This window comes from Aethalodelphis obliquidens, unplaced genomic scaffold (assembly GCF_003676395.1).
Source record: "Aethalodelphis obliquidens isolate GAN/ISIS:26980383/991018 unplaced genomic scaffold, ASM367639v1 scaffold9, whole genome shotgun sequence".
In the NCBI taxonomy this organism is placed as follows: Eukaryota; Metazoa; Chordata; class Mammalia; order Artiodactyla; family Delphinidae; genus Aethalodelphis; species Aethalodelphis obliquidens.
The window spans coordinates 48450307-48466864 of record NW_020837953.1 but is presented as its reverse complement, the minus strand read 5'-3'; the positions used below and the strand labels follow the sequence as shown (position 1 = coordinate 48466864).

General features: G+C 62.6%; 1 protein-coding gene across 1 annotated transcript in view; it reads right to left on the bottom strand.

The window, feature by feature from the left end:
- Window positions 1-1054: 1054 nt before the first annotated feature.
- ACOT7 (acyl-CoA thioesterase 7) overlaps window positions 1055-16558 on the bottom strand; it is a 90691-nt gene continuing 75187 nt past the window's right edge. The window contains exon 9 of the mRNA XM_027110367.1: window positions 1055-1465. Coding sequence (XP_026966168.1) covers window positions 1367-1465 — 99 coding nt within the window. The 3' untranslated portion in view covers window positions 1055-1366. The remainder of the gene's footprint in view (window positions 1466-16558) is intronic.

The window sequence follows — 16558 nt, the reverse complement described above, 5'->3', positions numbered from 1 at the left end:
GGGCAGGGTGGGGCTGCCGTGGCCTCCTGTGGTCTGTTCCCCCCCACTGCTCCCAGGCAGGAAATAACCCCGTCAGCCAGGACTGGGGCCCGAGACGGATTCCGGAGGTCCTGGCAGGCGTTTCTGCACATCTGGAGCCATGTTCTCTCTGTCGGGGCCCGAGGGAGCCCTGCGTGAGGCCGTAGTTGTTGGTGGCCAGTTTCATCCCTAGGCTTCGGGGACCAGCCTGGGTCAGGAGCGTTCCCCTAGGCGATGGTGACTGCCAGTGCTTGGTGCAGGGGCCCTTCTCAGCGGGGGCTGGGGCGGGGGGGCGGGGGGGCTGGAGTGGCCTTGGCCGCGTATCTGCCCTGAGGCTGCTGGACCAGGTGCACACACACAGCCTCACACTTCACATGTGCGCACACACGTGTGCAGAGACAGGGATGCCGACACACGTGCACACGTGTGCACGCGCACACACACACACACACACACACACACACACACTGCCCCTCGGACCCCCACCCCACGAGCCTTCCCAGTAATGCCCCTGCCCGAGTGGCTGGGGGTTCCCACATCGGGCACAGGGGCCCTGGCACCAGCTGGGGAGGCTCCCTCCAGCAGGATCCCTGCCTCTTGCTCCGAGGTGTCTCAGCTGCCTCCAGGGAGCAGAGGCCAGGCCCAGGGCAGGCCTGCCGCATGCTGAGCTGTGGTCTGGTCTGGCTGAGCCCGGCTCTTTCTGCCCAGCTCCTTGCCTGAGTCCTCACAAAAGCACCCCAGCCCCCATGGACAGGAAGGCCAGTGGGACACTGGTTGGGGCCTCAGAGCCAGGACACGGAACCAGGGCCCAGGAGGGGGTTGAAGGGTGGGAAGGGAGGAAGGGGTGCTCTCTCTCTGTCCAGCAAGCTGTCGGGCAAACACAAGTGGGCGCCGCTGTGCCCAAGGTTCTGGGGTACGTGCAGGTACAGGCACTGGGGGGGGTGGCCCTGAGGAAGGGGGGGACCCGTGGGAGCCTACAGCCCCCAACACCCCGGGGAGAGCAGCCGCCCAGGACAAGCAACCACCCAGACCAAGGTCCAGCCAAACAGCAGCTTTATTAGCGATGCTGGGCTTTCCATACCGTACAGCGCGCGCCCCAGCATCCCCCAGGGCTTCCAGGGAACGCCCTGGGGCGTCGGGACAATACTGTGGAGCACTTACACGGGGATGATATAAATAAAGCTTTGGTGTATAGGTTTCCAGGAGAGGTGAACACAGGTTAACACTGCGAGACGAATACTTCACACAACACCAGCTGTCAACGTGAACTGGGGTTTTGGCCAAGGGGTAACTTCTAAATGATGAGACGCTGGGGGCTGCTCCAGGCCCCAGCGGTAGGAGGGGGCGTCTAGGGCTGAGGCTCCGCTTGACCCTGTCGTTTTGCCTTCATCTGCAGGTACCGCCCTTTGCCTTCCTCAAAGCGCTTCTTCTCGTCCTCAGTCTCGGGCTGTGGACCACACACAGAGAAGCAGGCAGGTTAGAGAACCTGTGACTGCAGCGGAGCCTGGGCCCTGCCCCGCCCCGGCCCTCCCCGAGGGCACAGAGAAGCCCGCCCAGGCCCCATCTTCCTGACAGCCCACAGCGAGCATCCCTCCCCGTGTCACCTTCCACAGCAGGCCGAATCCTGAGCCCAGCGCCATTTTGGTAATGAACTTCAGCTGAAAATGCAGTTGATGATGAAGCGCGGGAGGGGAGGCCTAAAGCAGAGCCGAGCCAGGGCAAGGAAGAGGGGGATCCCCCACGTTTGCGCCACTCCCAGGGAGCGCCAGCTGCTGTCCGCCTCTGCCCCGAAGGGAAGTGGGGACAAGCACCGTGCTGGCTGGGTGACCTTGAGAAGGCCACCTTACCAGGAGCGAGCGACCACACTGTGGGCAGCGAGTCCTGGCCAGCACAGACACCTAGGAAGTGGCACCTGGTGTCCTCTTCACCTCTTCTCTGCTGCTTCCTTCCTCTGAGCAACCTAAGAAGCCAGGTCCCCGAGTGACCAGGGGACTTGGCCAAGGGCTGGGTCTTGCCCAGGGCAGTCCCGGCTTGTGCCTGCCGACCCAGCAGGATGGCGAACGGTGCCCCCTCTCACTCTTGAGAGTGGCCTGGCCTGGCCGCTAAGTGGTGTGGCCCTGGCCAGAGAGGTCCACTGCGGCAGCATCAGGGGGTCACTTCCCAAGGCTCCATCTCCCGCCCCCCAGGGCCAGCGATTCGGGCTTAAAGAGCTGTGCGAATTCCTCTGGGACGACACTGCCTTGCGACACTTTGAAGGTGTCTGAAAGCCAAAGAAATGGGGCAGTTGCCCTTCATCCACAATGACACCAAGCCCTAGCAGCTATTTTTGGCCCAAGGGTTTTACAGACAAATGGTATATTGGCAAAAGAGAGAACGATCAGCCTGAGGATGGAATGTCAGGTCATACCGAATACTTCCTCCCCTTCAGCCTTCTCAGCAATTGTTCTCTAAATGTCACCAGGTGTAAACTGTCAAACCTTGCGGCTCAGAGCCAGTAGAAAGTTCGGGTATCTGAAGCACTAGGATCGTGGTCCTTATAGTGGTTCCGGTTCCTGTCTGAAGAGTCTCGGGGCAAACATGGAAAATGGTGGCTTTTCCAAGACACTTTATTGGAGGCCTGCTCTGGTTTCACCTCTGGCTAACTTTTTAAAAATAAAATTTGAGGCTACTCAATTTGACTTGAAATAGCACAGGGAGATAAACTGTTCTATCTCAGTTTCAGCAGGCAGTTCTAAGCGGGCAAGACCCCCGAGTCCTCCAGCCCCTGCTGCCCAAGGCACCCCACGAACACAAGTCCACATCCTGCTGGGCCCAGCCCAAGGTTTCTGCACACATCCAGGCAGAATGTGCTAGCTCGGGGCCTCTCAAATGTTCACGTACACACGAATCACTTGAGGATCTTGTAAATGTGGATTCTGACCTGGTGGGTCTAGGGGTCAGAGGCTGAGACCTGTTTCTTTTTTTTTTTTTCTTTTTCATAAATTTATTTATTTTGGCTGCATTGGGTCTTCGTTGCGCGCAGGCTTTCTCTAGTTGCGGCGAGCGGGGGCTTCTCTTTGTTGGGGTGCGCAGGCTTCTCATCGCGGTGGCTTCTCGTTGCGGAGCATGGGCTCCAGGCACGCAGGCTTCAGCAGTTGTGGCACATGGGCTCAGTAGTTGTGGCTTGCAGGCTCTAGAGCGCAGGCTCCGTAGTTGTGGCGCACGGGCTTAGTTGCTCTGCGGCGTGTGGGATCTTCCCGGACCAGGGCTCGAACCTGTGTCCCCTGCACTGGCAGGTGGATTCTTAACCACTGCGCCACCAGGGAAGTCCTGAGACCCGTTTCAAACACGGGTCCAGGTGATGCGATGCTGCTGCCCGCAGAGCACTTTGGGTAGCAGGACCCTGGCTCCTCCCCATCTCCATCCCTGTTCCAAACGGGGGACAGCCAATGCGGCCAAGAATGCAAGGTCAAGGCCACCAGGCTAGAACAGTGGGGGCTTTTTCCTCCCCCTCCCCTATATGGAATTTGCTTGGCATGGCTGAGGAGACCTGTGGCTCCCATCCACCTGCAGCCCGAAGGCACAGCCCTTCCTTAGTGGGAGAAGGGGTGTAGCCGGGCTTCCTGCCTGCCTCACAGACGACCCCATCAGTGCCTATGGGGTCCCAGAGCTGGGGACCGGGGAGTCGGGGCCCGGTGGGGCTGGCTGAGAGGAGAGCTGGAGGAGGGCAGTGGGGGGTCTGGACCACGTCCCAAGGTTCCTGCCAGCTCTAGAAACCCGCCCCTCTCTGCTGGGGCTCTGGAGCAGGCCCTCCTTCTAGCTGGTGGAGTTGCCATCTCGGGGGCAGGGGAAAGAAGGCAAGGGCTTATTAGAAAGAAAACGATTTCTCAGAAGCAAGAGAGTGTGAGCTTGGCCTGGGTAAGGCAGCAGGACCAAGAGGGGGCGGCTACCAGGCCCTCTGCAGAGCCCCCTGGAGCCACGGCCTGCCTCGCGAGACGGGCTTCCTGTTTCTCCAGCCCATCAGTGGTCTTGGAAACCAGCAGATGTGGGATTCGGGTGAGAACTGGGTCCCTAAGTGCCAAGGTCATCAGCCAAAGTGCTCCTGGGGCTCCAGGGAGCAGGGAGGGGACCCAGGGAGGGTGGCAAACGGCCCCGTGCAGCTGCTGGCGTGAGGAGCTGGCGTCCCATCTGTCAGGCAAGGATGGCCCACGTGAGGCCAGGGCCTGGGTGGGGGGTGCTGGCACTGGGACTGAGGAAGGGCTGCTGGGCCCGGGAGATGCCCGGGGAGCAGCCCACCCTCTGTGGGCACCTAGCCATTGACCCCTTGGGGCCGCCCACACTGCGCACTTGGGTTCTTTCCCTCAAGGACGCACACCACCGTTCAGTTTGCGTTGACACCACTGCCTGCAAACTTGCAGCAGGAGTGCGGGCTCTGTGGCCTCCTGCATCCCGGGTCTCTGTCTCCCAGCTCCAAAAGGGAGATGAAGCCTTCTTGATGATTTGTGGCCAAACGGGTCTGGAAACCTGACCGCTGATTAGCCTCTCCCAGCTAATGATGCACACAGGTCAAAATCTTGGAGTCAAATAAACCTGTTTAATGGTGTTTAATCAGGGCTGTCCCGCAATGATTCAGCCAGGGACCCCTTTTCCTAAGGAACCTTACTCCCATCTTGGGGGTGGCCGAATGGGAAGCACGGCCCACCCTCTCCTGAGGTCAGCTTGTGGCACGCCCTCAGAGCTGGCCGACAGCCCCGGGAGAAAGAAGCCGGGCACAAAGGCCCACCTCACGTGTGACCCCAGTTACACAAACGTCCAGAACAGGCAACTCGACAGAGAACACAGATTAGTGGTGGCCAGGGGTTGGGGGAGGGATGAAGACCGGTGGTGTGCTGTGTCTTTTGGTTTTTTTTTAAAGAAATGCAAGCATTTCTTTCTTGCTTTTTCTTTTTAAATAATTTATTTGTGTATTCATTTTTGGCCACGTTGGGTCTTCATTGCTGCGTGCGGGCTTTCGCTAGTTGTGGCGAGGCGGGCCACTCCTCGTTGCGGCGCGTGGGCTTCTCATTGCAGCAGCTTCTCTTGTTGTGGAGTACGGGCTCTAGGAGTGCGGGCTTCAGTAGTTGCGGCTTGTGGGGTTCAGCAGTTGTGGCTCACAGGCTCTAGAGCGCAGGCTCAGTATTTGTGGCGCACGGGCCTAGTTGCTCCGCGTCATGTGGGATCTTCCCAGACCAGGGCTCGGACCCGTGTCCCCTGCATTGGCAGGCGGATCCTTAACCACTGCGCCACCAGGGAAGTCCCTCCTTTTTTAAAAAAAATAATCAATTAATTAGTGGCTGCATTGGGTCTTGCTGCCGTGCGCGGGCTTTCTCTAGCTGTGGTGAGCGGGGGCTACTCTTTGTTGAGGTGCGCAGACTTCGCATTGCGGTGGCTTCTCTTGTTGCAGAGCACAGGCTCTAGGCACGTGGGCCTCAGTAGTTACAGCTCATGGGGCTTAGTTGCTCTGCGGCATGTGGGATCTTCCCGGACCAGGGCTCGAACCCGTGTCCCCTGCATTGGCAGGCGGATTCTTAACCACTGCGCCACCAGGGAAGCCCAGATTGTACATTTTAAGCAGGGGAACTGTACGGCGTGTAATTATATCTGAAAAGCACCCCAGAGGTACAAGTGCCATCCTAGTTTACAGAAAGTCAAAGGGAAGGTTCAGCGGGGCGGTGCCCCACCAAATCCGGGTACATGAGGGAGGGGCACCAGGGCCGGGGTGATGCGCACTGAATTAAACCATGCACTCGTCCTGCCGCGGCGCCCGGGCCTGGATGCGTGCACTCCCCGCGAGTACACAGACCACCCCCTGCGGGACCCTGCCCTGGGGAGCTGACCCGCTAGCTGACCACACACGGGAAAAGAGCAAGCCGACGCAGCACTAGGAACGCGACAATGGCAGGGACCAAAGACAAAGGAGAGCAGAGCGAGGTGGTCTCGAGGGCCAGGTCCTGGGGAGGGTTCCTGGGAAGGCGTGCGGGCACCACCCAGCCCACGAGAGTCTGTGTAACAACCCAGGAGGGGTCCAGAGCTGTCACCCTCCCCTCCCACCAATGAGGACGCGGGGCAGAGGCTGAGGCTGAGCCAGCGACAGCCGCTAAGTGGCAGAGCCTCGGTTTGAGCTGCCGCTGCCCTCCAGACCAGCCTGTGCTGACGGGCTCTCGGGGCGGGCCTGTCGGTGGGCAGCAGGGCACGCAGTGGCCCTCCCGTGTCACCCTGGCGACCCTCCAGAATGAGCCTGGAGCCCCCTGGGCCTGCAGCGGCCCAGCCCCCCTGGCTCTTCTCCATCCGGGAGGGGACAAGCCGGGGCAGGGGTGCGTTCCTGTCCCAGCCTTGGAGCCAGGCGCCTCCCCGAGGAGCTGCCTGGGCACTAGAGGCGAAGAGCAGACGGGCGCTGCGCCTTCCCCTTCTGCCAGGTCCTGTGAATGCCAGCGGGCCACATGCAGCTGCCCGAGCGTCCTCCGCATCTCCACACACACGAACAAAAATGCCGGCCCTTCCATCACATTTGGGGCCACGACCCCCATGCTCTCCGCACACTCACGAGGAATGCCCTCTCTAGGTCATAAGGTCTGGGAGTGAGGGGTGAATGTCTGGGGGTAGCAGAGCATCCAGAAGCCAGGGGAGGACCACGCTGGGTCCTCATCAGGGCCGGTTCTGGGGCAGCGGGCAGGGTGTCCACTTCCGGGTCGTGCCCACACAGGGTGGGCGCCTCGTCTGCTTCCCCTTGTCCCACCAGGCCCCGATGTGCAGCTGTGACGAGCCCAGCCCTCTACGGGGTCCCCCTAGATGACTGCAGCTACTCGCCCCCTCAGCAGCCAACGGGCCACCACGTGTCCAGAACGGGTGCACCAAAGGCTATGAATTCTTCTCTCAAAGCATGACCTGAGGAGGGGCCGAGGCCAAGGTGCAGGTACAAGACAGGGTACATTCTAGTCTCTGCTCAGTGGAGGGAGGGGCCCGCGCCCAGCCCCGGGCCTCAGAGCTGCTGCCCTGAGTCTCTGACGTTCAGTATTCTGCAGCTAACTCATCAGCCAGGAGCTGCCCTCGGACAGACCTCACGCCGCCTGATGATGGATGTACAGGCAGCTGGCCAGCTGGAGAGCGTGGCCAAGCCATTTGCCAGGCCTGGGGGGGAAGGAGCCAGACGAGGGCTCATCCCTCTTCTCGCCTCTGGGGACGGCGGCCTGGGCTGCACGTTCCAGGCTCTGAGGATTCGGTGCTGCTACCCCAAATGCTGACAGCCCTCCTCACTGGCCTGCCCTGGAAGGTGCCCAGCGAGGGCACACGTTTAAGAAGACAGGCCCTGGCCGCCACCCTAGGGGGAAACAGAGCCAGAGGTGAGCAGAGCAGCCTCTCTGCTCTCTGTGGAGGTGGGCGCCCTGCCCTGCTGGCTGGTGGACACTCAGCCTCCCCAGGGCCACGAGCTCTGATAAACAGCTCTCCTGGCCAAGTGACTAAGAGGGTCCACCACTTCCCTGCTGGGCACGGAGCTGATAGAAAGAGACAGATGGCTCCCGGCACGCGGCCCCGCCCACGGCCCAGCGCCGCCTCCTCACCTCCTCGCAGCCCGTCTCCCTCCATCCGGCAAAGTAAATAAATACTTAAGTTGTTGGCTGTTGCTGTTTTTAATGGGGGCTGGAGGTGACGGGGAGAAGGGGAGAAGGACAAAGCTCCTCCATGGGAAATCACATTTTCCCTCAAGTGCCTGAAGCTGTTGGCAGGGAGGAGGGCTCACGACCCCCCCCAAGTGGCCCCCTGTGGGTATGAAAAAGGAGAGGTGACAGCAAAGGGGCCCACAGGCCGCTCGAGGCGTGGTGACCCCTGTTTACCTGCCTGGTGGAAGGGACAGCGGAGGGGTGGTGAGGATGTGGTCCCCCTGTGGGGGTCACAGGGACCTGCTGTGTGGCCTCAAGAGACGCTGCCCGCCTCCCCAGGGCCAGGTCCTCCCACCTGTAAAATGGGGTTCTCAAGGAGGTGACGTGGCAAAGGGTTTCCTGCAGTGCCAGTGCGGGCTGCTCTCCGCGCATGGCAGTCACACCGCGTGTGTGTGCACGCGCACGTGCACGCTCGTGAACTACTGTCATCACGAATGGCCTTAGAGACCAACTGCACTCCTGTCTGCCGACCCATAGCCACTGCGCTGGGAGGAGGGCGAATGGCCCTGGGGGTCACCTTAAGGCAGCTGGGCCTGTGGAACGTCACACAGCCCCAGGGACGTGGGGGTGAGGGGAGGGTCCCAGGGCCGGCCCCTCTGTGCTCCGGGCACCCCGCTGGCTCCCGCCCGCCCGCTGGCTCCGGGCCCCCGGGCCTCCGATGTGCATCTTCTCCCCCTCTCCCCCTCTCCTCCCACCGCGCTTCCTGCCAACGCTGTCTTCCGGGCTCCCGTCAGTGCAAACCAAATGTTTTCCATTTTGCATTTTCTGTGCTCCCAGAACACACGTTGGAACTTGGCAGGAGGGTGAGTGACTAAGTTCCACCCTCAGTAAAATCAAGAGCTTGTCCTTTTTGTAATTAACGAACGTCTGGTGCGAAGAGGGTTCCCAGTGGTGATATAACAACTTCCTGTGAGCCTGAGGGACGGCAGACCTTCTTAATTAGGAAGCCGTGCGGCACAGCCTCTCCGGTCTTCATAACAGGAGACGAGAGGGATTGTGGGACAATCATGAAGGCAATTAAGGCATCCTCCAACTACTGGGGCCCTTCGGTGTGGCATGGCGAGGGGCTCTATGCATGGTGGTGTCCAGGAGTCCCCAGCCCCGCAGGCAGCTGTGTCCCCCAAGTGCAGTTCCACCTGCAGACCCCGACCCCAGGGGTGCTGGGCTGGGCACCCGGGAAGCCGCCGTCCGGGGGTTTAGCTCCCAGCGGCCGCAGGCTGGGTCTCACCGCCACCGCCGCCAGCACACGCAGCCCCAAGCCTCCAATGATGGGACCGCCATGGGGAGTCGTAGACACCCTTGCCAGGGGCTCCCCTCACCCCACAGCACCAGCTCAGCCCCTGAAATCACTGCCCTCGTGTGCGGTCACGAAATTCCCCTGCGGAAGGGCCAAGAGGAGGCTACGGAAGAGGCAGGGAGCTCGGGCGCTGCCTGGGAAAGGGCAGCGACGGGTACCAGTCTCCGCCGGGAGAGGGGACACAGGCCCTGCTCACAGCACTGGCCCCCGTACCAGCTCTGTGGACACGGCTGTCCCCACCAGACGACAGCTATAATGTCCTCACCGCCTTTTTCTGAGCCCTTCCGACGGGCTGGGCCCCGGCCAGGGGCAGCGTCCTCACTGCAAGCCTCTGGCCCTGAGTGTGCTCACTCGTGTCGGCGTCTTCCCTGCCGTCTGTCTGAGGCCAGCACAGGGCCTGAGACACGGCGGGGCCCAGAAGGCGTCTGCTGAGTGAACGAGCAAACCAACGGAGACTGCAGCGAGAAGGCCACATCAGTGTGACGTGTGTTAGAGAGTCTGCTCGATGGACACGTTCAGGTAACCTCCGTCCCCAAGCAGCTCCAGAAGGCTCAGAGCACCCAGGGGCTCAGCAGGGGCCTGCGCTGGTGACAGAGGCACAAGGTGGGGCGTCCGGCACACCTAGGGGTGGACAACCCCCTCCCGCCCCCGATGAAGCTTCTCCTCTCCTGCTGGCGGGGCCGGCATGCCGTTCTCTCATTCTGTGTCTGCACGTGAGCGGGGAGATCCTTCTGTGTGCTTCCTCCCACTGCGGGGTTCCGGGGTCTGTTTCTTCCTTGCATCTTTGAGCACGGGGTTCAGAAGTGTCCCTGTCCCTGGCAGGCCTTTGCCAGGGGACTCCACGCCACCTCACAGAGAAAGCACGAGGCTGCCAAGAAGCCACGGTTCTCACATGGTGGGGCGGCCCTGTGGTCCACCCCAGGATACACCAGGCATGAGCTCACCCTCCTGAAAGACCCTCTCAGGTCCTGTGGCCGTGGCCCTTGCCTGGGCCCAATGACCTTCACAGTCCTCTCCCCAGCTTCGAAGTCACCTTCCGGGGGGCCACCGTGAATCAAGGCTGTCCCGACTCTAGCTGGGATTCTCCTCTTTCCGCTGCACCCTCTGCCCACAGGCCTCTTTTCCTGCAGCCGTGTTTCCGGCACCATCTGGGGTCAGGCCTAACAGTGCCCCTGAGAGCCGGCCTCGGGCCTTCACCTTCTATAGAAATCACAACAGCTGGGGTCACCTGGATTTGGAGACACAGCACTGAAGCAACAAGAAGCTGATGTTCCAGAGGTAGAACCTACCAAGGTTTTAACGAGAAAAAGCGTGTCATCGGTGCACTGGGCCCTCTTCTGGAGAGCTGACTGTTGAACTTGAGTTGAGCGTTCTCCAGAGCCCTACTGCTCCACAAAGAGGCCGGCCCAGAGCCGTCAGGGCCACGGCATCTTCAGGAGACGTGAAGACTGGACGGGTTAAGAAGGCCAGAGGAAGAGTCTGGGCTCATGGCAGAGCAGAGGTGAGAGCCAGGCGACGGGGGCCGCACCCTCTCATCCACACCCCCTGTGGTACCCACACCCCTGGTTCCAGGGGCAGGTGGGACTCACAGGCCACTACAAGTTCCCAAATGCCACCCATTCAGGGGACAGGAGCAGCTTCAAGATTCTGGCATTTCCCCGTGACAAGGCAGACTCCCTGCTAAGCATCCAAAGCCAAGGGGGAGAGAGAGGACATGGGGTCCAGAAGCTTCACGCATATTCTAGTCCCCGACTCGCTCCCGTGGACGGGCAGCAAGGGCACAGCCTCCCGCACTGACGCGGCTCCCCGGACCCTTCCTGGAACAGACGAGTCAGTCCTGCTGTGCTCCAGTCTGAGCTTCTTAAATCAGGGAGCAAGTAGAAATCATTCCAGCACACCGAATGTCTGGGACAGAGGTGTCTCCCCAAGCCATAGGGCCACCTGGGGCCCCCAGCCCAGAACAAGCCCCACGTGAGGGCCCTCTTCCCTTCCCTGGGGGTGGGATGTATGTTCCTTTCACCATATCAGGCTGTAGAGAGCAGGCCTGGCCATGGTTGCAGGGAGGTGGTGGCTGCCCCTTCACTCCAGGCTCGGGTCCTAGGATCGAGGAGCTGCCCACTGCCGGAAGCCTTGGCCCCGTGCTTCCTCTTCGGTGCAAAGCAGCGAGGAGCTCTCTGGTTAGATCACGGAGATGGTGCCGAGACCACAGAGGACCTGCCGGCCTGGGGTGGCTCCAGTGGGGAAACGGAGGCTCAGAGACCAGAAGGGGCTGCCGTGGCCAAGGGGCTCAGGGTCTGCTCCAGGTCGACTCCACGTCAGGGCCGGCCGCTGGACTCTGGGCGAGTCCCTGCCCATCACTGTCACTGTGGCCTGTATGTGGGCTCGGACAACCCACCCTGACACCCACCAGGGAGGCGGGTCGGCATCTCGTGAACGCTCAGCTGCCTCCCCTGGGACCATCGCTGCTGTGGGCACCGGGGGCATCCACCCTGCCGGCTCCCAGTAGACAGAGAATGGCCTCGGCGGGCACCTGGCCCCAGCGAGTGGGCGCTCAGGAAACCTGGTGGCGCCTGACCCTCGAGGGTTCCCTGAGGTCCGGGTGTGATGCACAGAGGAAGTACTCACAGCTGGGAAAGTGCAGAAGCACACGTTTTGCCGTGTTCTTGGCGGAGCTCCACCGGCTGCGAGAGGGAAGGCCGGCTGCCTCCCCGATCTCCTCAGTGCCGCCGCTTTCATCCCGACTTGTCACTTCAGTGGCTGACGACAGAGGCCCCAGGGTCCAGGCCCCTGTCCTCTGCACGCCAGCTGTCCGTGTGGACTGGGAGGCGAGGGTCTACAAGCAGCTGCCAAGACCCCCGCGCTGCAGGCCGCTCTGTGGTTTGGGTTTTCTGGGAGCCAAGCAAACCGGCTTCGGAAAGACCCTGCTCCGCTGCCTCCATGTGCCGTGGCCATGCCGCCCGGCTCGCTGGGGAAAGCATTCCTATTCCAAATGACCCACAGAAGCAGCTGTGAACGTGCTCTCTCAAAACCCACATCGCCTGCGTGCTTGCGATGGAGCCCAGGCTTCTCCCTTGTCGAGGGCGCGACCTCTCCCGCACGCGAGTCTCCTGGGGCCTCGGGGGCTGCAGCGCCCACATGTGAACCAGAGAGAACGGAGGCCGGCCTTGCGCCCAGGACGGGCTTGCTCTGGCTTCAACACAGTCTGTCCATCGGGTTCTCACGCTTCTGGAGACTGAAAAGGCTTCCCACACCCGGGCTGGAAAGTCGCCCATGGGAGGTGCTGGGAGGTGCTGGGGCCAATCTGGGGCCGGGTCCCAGCAAGCCACCTCGGGGCGTTCCCCCACGTCCCTCCGTACCACCTCTCCAGAGCTGGAAGGTGGTGTGGGTCTGTCTGCCACCCCCGAGGTCAGAGGGCACAGCCACAGGGAGGCGTTTAGAAGGAGGCAGAGCCTGGGCCTGGCTGGTTCCACGTCCCGCGCTTGCCTCCTCTAATAAGCAGCCTGGCAGTGCCGACAGCTGCCGGGCGGGCGCGGTGCAGTAGGCCCTCCCCAGCATAAAATATTCATCAAGAAGAACTCCGACAGCCACGCTGCCTTCCGTGTCAGCCGGGCCCTGGGGATGGGAGCTAAAAATAGACAGGAGGATAAGTGCTGACAGCAGGGGTGGGGAGGGCTGAGCCCCGACGCGGGCACACGTGGGCTGAGAGGCAGACAACTGTGGTGTCGGTGGTTCCCAAGTGAGCGCCCCAGAGGCTGGGCTGGAGGCTAGGGAGTCTGCCCCACCCCCTTTGAGCACGGGGTGGGGGGCTATTTTTATCCACATCGGTGGGCCCCAGGACACCCCAGTGAAGAATCAAAGCCCATCTTTAATTAGCAACAATAGCCTGGATCGACATGCAGCCGGCCAGTGGGAAGATGTGGCCACTGACAACCACCGGCCCCTCAGACCTGGGAATTCGGTTACCCTCCCTTTCCCTTCATTCAAGCAGGTGACTTTCCCCTAACCCCCTACAGCCCCTCCTGCACCGACCCCCCGACCCCCAGGTCCCTATGTTTCTGGAAAGGGCACAGACAGCCCCCAGGGTTCACAGACCAGCCCGGCACCATGAGAGTGTCCCAGCTCTGGGAAGGTCATGGGCTCCTCCACAAAGGGCTCTCCATGCAGACTGGAGCCCGGGGCCAGAGGCTCTCCTCCCTGAGCCCGGACTGCTGCCCCTCCACCCTGGCTGCGGCACTGGTCTCCCCAGCAGCCTGAGCTCTGGGGTGCGGGCAGGGCAGAGGGGGTAGCCATAGAGCGCTCCAATCAGGCCCGAGGCAGCTCCTGGGCTCCCGGGCGGGCGCACACTACAGCCGGCTACGGCCAGAATGCAGACCTTGCCGGGACACCCTGTCCACCTGCATGTACTCTGTGGGAGCCTTTTCAAAATGAAGACAGTCCCGACTCCTTGGCTATCCTTGGTCTCAGGGCCATTTGGGGTGTCCCGCAGGCCCCACTCTCCCTCAGCTGACGGTAGAGGAAAGGGCTCAGACAGCCAGAAGGCTGTCCTGGGCCGGGCCTGCCCTCTAGCAGCTGGGGGGCCTTGGGTGTGTCCCTACCCCTCCTCTCCCGCTACAAGAGGCCAGCTCGGCCCCCAGCCCTCTCAGTTCCTTTTGCTCTCTCTCCCACCAACTCCAGGCCGGTTTCCAGGCAACGGCAAAGAGTCTCTGGGTGATGGGGTGGGCGTGGGGAGTAAGGCTTTATCCAGAGAGGGGAGGGAAGGTCATCAAAGGAGGAAATATCTGAGAAACGGTGGAAGGAGCTGCTGTCGCGACCATCTGAGGGAAGGTGTCCAGGCAGAGGAACAGCAAGTGCAAAGGCCCTGAGGCGGGACTGAGTTTGGGGTTTGAGGAACAGAGGTGGCCGGCCTGGCTGGACCCCGTGCCCAGGGCAGCGAGGAGCCGCTGAGCTGCTGAGCAGTTCAGGCGGGAGAGGCAGCCAACGCAATTCTGTTCTGAAAAACTTGCCGGGATGCCCCACAGAGTCAGGGTGAGGGCAGCAGGAATGGGGGAGGGCATACAGCTTGGGGCTGAGCGGGAGGGAGGGGCCAGCCCGGTTCCCAGGCTCACCGGGAGGGAATCCACCAGGAGGAGTGGGAGTTTTGGGGGGAGGCGGCTGGGAGACAACGGTTCAGTTCGGAATGTTACGTTTGAAACGCCTGCTGAGACCCTGTGGAGAGGCAGCCCATGTGGGAGAGTGAAGCAAGGAGGCCCGGGGCGCGGCCCCAACCGCCCAAGGAGGGCAGGGTGCAGGCTGGGATCCGTCAGAGCCCCGCGTTTCGGGGCCATGGGGTGGCCATCTGCACACTCAGCAGAGGCCCCCTCAAGGAGGCGCCAGGGAGAGGAGTGTTCTTGGATCTGGCCACCCTGCTGGAGCCTGGAGGCTGGGCAGGCAGGGCGGGGGGGGGGACAGAGGTCAAGGGCTCGCCTGTGTGGGGCGGGACTTCAGCATCCAGGAGGGAGATGTCCCCCAGGGGCCCTGTGGCAATATGGAGAGAGATGGAACAAGGGTCTGGGGGAGAAGCGGGGCGAGCCTGCATCTGGGGGCCAAGAGGAGCAGGCAAGGTTCCCAGAGGAAGGGGTCTGAGACCCAGGGACACGTGGTTGCGAAGGTCAAGGCAGGAGGAGGTCAGGCCGTGGACAGAGGTCGGGGGGACGCGCGTGTGTCAGCCGAGGGGCTGAGGCGGCTGGAAGCCACCCTGCTGAGCCGTCAGGATGGAGGGCGGGATGGCAGCCCGGTCCTCGTGGCCCAGGGCCCCTCCTGGGGGCGCAGAGGTGGAAGGTGGGGAGGAGGAGGGACGCGAGGCCGGGGGCTACAGCGCTGGGGACTCGGGAGGGAGAGGCCGAGGCTGCCGGACCCTCCACCCCTCCCCAGCAGCCTGGGGTGGTACGTGGGGAGGTGACGGTGCAGAGCCTGCCTGAGGACGGTGCCCACCCTGGCTCCCCTTTCCTTCCTTCCACACGGTGGAGACCCCCATCCTTTAAGGCCAGGTTCACCAACCCTGCCCTGTGCAGCCTCCCCCCACGCCCCCCACCCGACTCACTGGAGCCCCAGCGTGGGGACCCAATGCCAGCGAAGAGCGAGTGGGGGGTGGCCCGCAGAGGACGGGGGAGGGACAGGAAAGGGCCCAGAGGGCAGCTGAGGCTCCTCTGGCCACGGCAGGGGCCTTGACGAGGCCAGACGGCTCCCCCACCAAACCTAGGCGCTGCCCCTGTGGGCCTGCGAGGCCCCAGAGAGGAGCGGGGCTGGGGGTTAGCATCTCCGGCTGGGGGGTTAGCACCTCCGTGGCGGCAGGCCAGGCGAGCGAGCAGGGGCCTCGCGCCCGCCTGGATGAGGAAGTGCTCCGAAGCGCAGTATGTTTATCCTTATGGAGGCTTCCAGTACGTGCTCTTTGCCAGGAGGCACAGGAGCTGCATGGGAGCAGATGCTGCAGGGGCCCTGGGAGGCTGGCGGGGGGCCTGAGTCGCCTGCCAGTTGCTTCCACATAAGCGTCAGGTGCTCGAGACCCTAACCCCCGGCCCCTCCCCAGGCTTCTCGGCTCCGCACCTGCACCCGCATCTCAACCACCGCCCAGGGTTCTGGCTTCCTCCTGGCCCCCTAGTGACAGACTGGCTCAAGACAAACCAGGAGCAGCCTGAACGGAGGCTTTCCTCTGCACCCAGGCTCCCGCGGACCGGCTGTGTGACCTTCCCCAAGTGCCTCAGCCTTGCTGGGCTGAGGGTGGCCGAGAGAAGCAGGCAGAGGACTCAGAACCGGCGGGCACAGGGCCGCCCCCCAGGCGGGGGCACTTACCCCGACCGGCATAGCTAAGGAATGTGTGAGGCTCATATAGCTGTCATCAGCCTCAAGGGGAATCTGGAGGCATCGTTCATTCATTCACTCGTTCATTCCTGCATCCAACACACAGTCGCCCAGTGCCTCTGAGCTGGGCCTCCTCGCCACCCTGCCCTCCCCGCGCCCCGCCTTGACGCTGGCCGCCTCAGGCTCCCCGACTCCCAGGCTCCCCGACAGCTAGCACGCGCCAAGGTGTTGGGATTACAGCTCCCACGACCGCCCAGCACGGCCCCCTGCCCCACTGGCCTTCCTGGGGGCTCCTGCCCACTCCCCAGGCACCACTTCACGTCCACCCCAGGTGGAGGCCACCGGCCCAGCGCGCTCCCCCGGCTCCCCCGAGCGTCCACGCCGCCTGTCTCTCCTCCTGGGATTGGCCTCAGGCCTTGCACACAGCAGGATTCATGCATTTTCCCAACCGCACCCACTAAGTGCCAAGACTGTTCCAGCCTCAGTGAGCCGCTAGGAGCACATGTGTTCCAGTTCGTGAAGCTCAGTCCAGTGGGGGAGGGACAACCGGCAAATGAGCAGCTCCCACAAGCCGGGGCGCTGGTGCTTTGGAGAAAGGCAGGGCAGGGACGAGGCCAGACCGTGGATGCGGGTCTGGCGTGCGGCGGGTGTGAGCCCCGGAAGTCTCCGGGGATTGTGGCCTTGAGCGCTGGGGGCCCGCGGGCGCCGAGAGCTGAGGAGGGGGCCGGGG